The 6,173-nt window shown below is 40.5% G+C and overlaps 1 protein-coding gene across 1 annotated transcript; it reads left to right on the top strand.

Annotated features, from left to right (window-relative positions):
• Positions 1-934: 934 nt before the first annotated feature.
• Positions 935-5,512, top strand: LOC147858928 (DEAD-box ATP-dependent RNA helicase 37-like). Its single transcript, XM_087325550.1, has 6 exons — positions 935-1,605; positions 1,689-1,772; positions 2,324-2,566; positions 3,731-3,910; positions 4,067-4,180; positions 4,298-5,512. The coding sequence occupies exons 1-6, from the start codon at positions 1,420-1,422 to the stop codon at positions 4,940-4,942; spliced, it is 1,452 nt and encodes a 483-aa protein (XP_087181676.1). The 5' UTR covers positions 935-1,419; the 3' UTR covers positions 4,943-5,512.
• The last annotated feature ends 661 nt before the right edge of the window (positions 5,513-6,173 follow it).

Raw genomic sequence — 6,173 nt, 5'->3', positions numbered from 1 at the left:
AAGACCTAGAGTAGACAAGGAAGGACACCGGCCCCATACACGTTATGTTATGCTTGATGGTTGGTGATAAAACCCTTCTCGAGGGCCGACCCACCCCACACATGTGATGTTTGATGCTTGGCAATGAAACCTTTACTCTTCTTGGAGAAACATTATACAACTTACTTACTTTTACTATTACATAGAAACTACTACTAGTAACTACAAGCACACCATATACATATGTACATAATTGATCTTTCCTTTGTCTTTATTTATTTACCTTTGGAGGTTTTTGGTTATACTGTATACATATATACATATTTGTTTGTGGGTTCATGTTTCATGAAGAAGTGATATTTCATGATTCTGCAGCCATGACCATGATGATGAAATCAGAGGTTTGATTCATTTTCCTGTGTAGCCATCCATCACTCTCTGCCCTCTCATCATCGTCTTCGTGAATCCTCTTTCTCCAACACAGGTAGCTATATTCTTTCTAGGGTTTCTTCTACAACACAGCAGATACCTGCTGCTACATTTAGGGTTTGTTTTGAAAAAGCCCCCCTCCTTTTCTTTTTAGGGTTTCCGCTGATGTGTCGTGTTCTGCAGGTTTTCCTCTGTAAATCTAGGTAGCAGCCATATATCAACACAATTGGTGGGGAAGGAGGCCGCCGAGTTTCGTTTCTCCGAAGCATGCAATTAGCGTGGTCTGAGGATGTGGCAGCTGATGCTCTAGCTGCTGCCGACGACACCATTCACAGCACAAACCCTAGGACCATCGACACTCAGTTTGTCAGCAAGAGCAACGGCAAGTACGGCACAGAGGCGTGCCCTCAGAGATCATCATCGTACATTCCCCCACATCTAAGGAGGGGTGGAGGAGCGCCGCAGGAATATTTTGAGCCCAATCCAAACCCTTACCCGGAGGAGCAACTAGCTCGGCAGTCTGGTAGTGGTGGTGGTGGTGTTGGTGTTGGTGGGCAGGGCAGAGCAGCCGGTAGCAGGGGTTCCTACGGTGGTGCTAGCGGTGGCCGAGGCCAAGGCCAAGGCCAAGGCCAAGGCAGAGGCAGAGGCCGGTTAGGTACAGCGGTTAGTGGCAGTTGGGCGCCTTCTCAAGGTGGTGTCAGTAGTAGTAGCAGTCGGGCAAGATCAGGTCCAAGATCTGGTGGTGGTGGTGGTGGTGGTAGAGATAGGGGGGAGGTTAACCCATTTGGAAAGGAAGAGGTTGCTGCAGATGAAAAGATATTCGAACGAGAGAATACCGGCATCAATTTTGATGCTTACGAAGACATCCCGGTCGAAACTAGCGGGGAGAATGTACCCCCCCCTGTCGCCACTTTTGCAGACATTGATCTCGGACCGGCTTTAAATGACAATATCAAGAGGTGCAGGTATGTTAAGCCAACTCCCGTACAACGGCATGCCATCCCTATATCCATGGCTGGTAGGGACCTTATGGCTTGTGCTCAAACTGGGTCCGGCAAAACAGCGGCGTTCTGTTTTCCTATTATAGCTGGCATTTTGATTGGGCCTCATGCTAACATGGGGCCCCCATTGAGAGGGAGTCGCACGGCTTTCCCTCTCGCGCTCATTCTTTCTCCAACAAGAGAGCTGTCAATGCAGGCAAGCTATCATGGCTTGCACCAGTATTATATCTTCTTTTTTAATGAATTTGAGTTGTGCACTAAGTTTGCTAACGATGCCAGATTCATGATGAGGCAAAGAAATTTGCTTACAAAACTGGTGTAAGGGTGGTAGTTGCATATGGAGGGACACCCATCAATAATCAGGTATCTGTGTACCCTTTTCTGATTTTCCAATTTATTTGTATTTTGTAAAGCAACCTATCTCAAATTAGACGAGTCAACTTATTTAGGCTTTATTAGGACATTATATACATGTTTCATTGGTGTTTCTTGAATATGAGCCCTCATATACCAAATGGTTGTTTTGTTATATATATATATATATATATATTTTGGCCTCATGGTCGAATATATGTATAATGCTGGTTGTGTCCATCGTCATATCTTAATTAGCAAGGATCTTTTGTGATAACGTCGACTTGTAATAACAAGTGGAAATGGAAGGTTCACAGTAAAATATTGTATATCTTTGATGGTGGTGACTTGAAACGATGAGAGAGCTATTGATAATAGTGATGGACATTTCATTGTTTGTAAAATATCATCCATTGGGAAGGTCTTATCTGATCTAACCGCTATTAGCATGCAACAGGAACCTGAATGTGTAATTTAGTCCCCTCAGTGCACTCTCCTGGAGTCAGATTTTATTGAAAGGGTACACTATTTGATTTCTCCTGTTGTTGAAACTATTTCAGCTACGAGAGCTTGAGAGAGGGGTTGAAATCCTGGTTGCAACGCCTGGACGCTTATCAGATCTTTTGGAGAGGGCTCGAGTCTCTCTGGCTCATGTACGATACTTGGCATTGGATGAAGCTGATCGAATGCTTGACATGGGGTTTGAACCACAAATTCGCAAGATTGTGGAGCAAATGGATATGCCAAGAGCAGGACAGAGGCAAACTATGTTATTTAGTGCAACTTTTCCAAGAGAGATCCAGGTAGTCTTAATATACTACATGAGAATATTATTTATGTCCATTGACTTCAAACTTCCAAGTTTTTGGAAGCATCTTGTCTGCTGTATTATTCCTAGTTGCTATATTGTAACTATAGCTGCCCGCATTCATTGAAATAAGCTAATTGGATGTGCCTGTGTCCATGCTTGACAGATATTTCTAGGCAGTATTAATGCTAGACTAAAGCATTTATGCATTTGATGTACTATCACATCTCATGCTTGTCATAGCTTGTAATTTCTATATACTATGAAAATAAACTAATAATATGATGATTAGATGAGAGTACTGGGAATGCCATGGGGCGGGTGCATTTCTATATTCTTTATTAAGATACTGTGGTTAATATATTGTTGTCATGTTTGACATCTGTCCAAGGAGATCAACAGTTATAGCAAATCATATTATACAACTTTTAAATTCTGGAGAGCAACGTGGGTAGATAAGTCTTTCAAGGCTTTTGCAATATAAGGTGCAACAAGGCTTACCACTGCTTCCGTTACTTCATGGTTACGGGAATGTATAATTACTGAAATTGGAAGCTAATTTGTATTTTTAGTTCTTAGGCTTTGATAGTTTGAAGTCAGCAATTGCATGTCTTTAACATCTTGGAAAGTAGAAAAGGCCAGACATTCTGAATCCATGTTAATTCTTGTTGTTGTTTCTACAAGATTATTCAAGCATATTCCTTGACATTCCAATCATTTTGTGAGGAATGATGTACTTGCATACAATTATAAGACTGCTGCAATATGGAGAGTGACTCATGCATGATGTTAGGTATGAAGTGAAGAGGATTGGTAGTGAGATATGACAATAGGGATTATATTTACATGTTAAATTTCTTTTCTGTCTATATAGTATACTTCTTTCATTTGAATAAGAACATTGCAAAATAGACATCTGCAATATGAAGCCTTCTTGATACCTGAGTGAATAAGGCTCTAATGTTACTATATCAGCGTGCAACTTTTGTCCTCCATATAAGTAGCTTTATGTTTTGACTAATGACTCCTTGGGATGAGTTCAAGGGAAGAAATCAGTTAGAGATTGAAACTCTAATTTGTGCATGATTTTAATAAAGAAAATTAAACTCAGGGTGATAGAGAGAGATTTAATGAGTTGTTACCATGTGCAACTCTGCAGAGACTTGCTGCAGATTTCATGTCAAATTACATTTTCTTGGCTGTTGGAAGAGTTGGTTCCAGTACAGATCTCATCATGCAACGGGTAGAATATGTTCCTGATCATGAGAAACGAAATATGTTGATGGATCTCATATATGCTCAGAATTCAAATGGCAGTCAAGGGTCATTGCAAGGAAAGGTACCATTCACCAATTTGATACATGAATTTATTCTACTTCAAAATTTCAATTCTAGGGGAATCTTCTGATGACGATGTATTTAAAATCCTATTCTGGGTTTTTTTGTTTCTTATTTACTGCTTGTATATCCTTTATCTAAAACTTCTATGGAACAGCAACCTTTGATACTTGTGTTTGTGGAAACAAAACGAGGAGCTGATGCGTTAGAGGATTGGTTATGCCGCATGGGATTTCCAGCAACCACAATACATGGTGATCGTACACAACAGGTATATGCTGAAACATCAAGATGGGACTGAAGATGACAAGCATCCAGACATCTATGATTTGTCAGTTTGAAATAATAAAAATATAAGTGATTTGTCAGTTTCTTGTTTTGTATGTAGGAACGTGAGCATGCTTTACGGTCGTTCCGAACTGGTGTTACCCCAATTCTTGTTGCAACAGATGTAGCTGCACGAGGGCTGGACATTCCGCATGTTGCTCATGTGATCAATTTTGATCTGCCTAATGACATTGATGATTATGTTCATCGGATTGGACGGACAGGGCGGGCTGGAAATTCAGGATTGGCAACTGCATTTTTTACTGAAAACAACATGTCTCTTGCGAAACCATTGGCAGAATTGATGCAGGAAGCCAACCAAACTGTCCCTGATTGGCTATTAACCTATGCAGCTAGGGCCAACTTTGGAGGTGGTGGTAGGAATCGTCGATCTGGAGGTCCTAAATTTGGTGGCCGAGACTTTCGAAGGGAAGGAAACAGAGGTGTTGGTGGTTATGGCGGTGGTAACTATGGAGCTAGTAATGGTGGTGGTAACTATGGAGGTGGTAATTATGGAGGTGGTGCTAACTATGGAGCTAGTAATGGTGGTGCTAACTATGGAGGCGGTAACTATGGAGGCGGTAACTATGGAGGTGGTAATTATGGAGGTGGTAATTATGGAGGTGGTAACTATGGAGGTGGTGGTAACAATGGAGCTAGTAATGGTGGTGGGTACAGTAATTATGGTGAAAGTGCATGGGATTAAGCTGTTTGGGGGCTGGCGTTGCTGTTTACAGTTCTTTTTCGCACATGGCATATGATGACATGATATATGCCGCTTGCAGCTTTTCTAGTTCTAATAAGCCAAGACATTTCCGATCAATTCGAAGTGTGCGCACTTGTAATTTTGGAGTACAAATTTTATAGCAGGTAATGCAAAATCGTCGGAAGTTTTAACAATTTTGCTGTTGGCAGAAAGACTGTACAACAGCTTTTGCTGTGATAACCTTTTGTGTTTTGTTGGTTAGTTAGCTAGCACAACTGTTTCTCATGCACTGGTGGTGACTTCACCAAGTTTTGTATTTCACTCTTGATACAGGGCAGAGGCCCTTTTTTGTGGTTATGTAACAGGATTCTATTCTTGATGGATGGTATGGCTTCTGGCCGATTCTACTGTCATTGTTGATCCATTTGCTATAATATGCGGAGTACAGTGATCTATAGACTTCTGCGGACGGGCACACAGCGTTTAAAAAAGTGTGTAACTCATGTGCTGTCGTAGTCTTCATTATAATCAGGATCATATGCAATGATAAGAATGTTCAAAGTTCACCTGGCTTGGTTGCACTTCCATTGATTATAATATCATTTGGGTTGAGGTTCAAATTTTATCATACTTGGTGCACATTTTCTGTTTGTAATATCATTTGGTCATCGCAGATGTACGTGAATCGAGTGGGCTATACTTGGTTTCTTTTAGTTGGGTATTCACCGATGCCATGTCATTTCTCAGAAATTGTTAGATAGGTATCATCATAAAATATAGATCATCATTGAAAGCTGTGACAAAGCATACTAATTTTCAAAAGAAGAAAATAGTAAGGCTTAATAATGGTTATGTTCTAAGGACTGCCTACAAACCTCTGCTCTTGTCTCTGGAGAGATCCCTTTGTCACTTTTGTAAACCCTGGGAATGCCTTATGTTCTTTTAGTTGTAACATGATAATACATTACATAGAATTATGAATACGAATGGCATGAAACAGTGCAATTTGCATGTGATAGGCTTGACAGAAATTTATGCCATAGTGGTTGAAAGTTAAGGTACATGGTTGAAGTCCTACATAGAATTGACTATTTTTCCTTAAAAAAGTATTAAGTTGTGAAAATGATTAATAGTCCATTGATAGTACATTACATAGAATTATGAATACAAATGGCATGAAATGGTACAATTTGCGTGTGATAGTCTTGACAGAAAGTTATGCCATAGTGGT

This window comes from Azolla caroliniana, unplaced genomic scaffold (genome assembly GCF_043228905.1).
Source record: "Azolla caroliniana isolate FFs.n. ecotype wild unplaced genomic scaffold, voAzoCaro1.0.p SCAF_10, whole genome shotgun sequence".
NCBI classification, from domain to species: domain Eukaryota; kingdom Viridiplantae; phylum Streptophyta; class Polypodiopsida; order Salviniales; family Salviniaceae; genus Azolla; species Azolla caroliniana.
The sequence above is the reverse complement of the archived record's forward strand: the minus strand, read 5'-3'. Positions and strand labels throughout refer to the sequence as shown.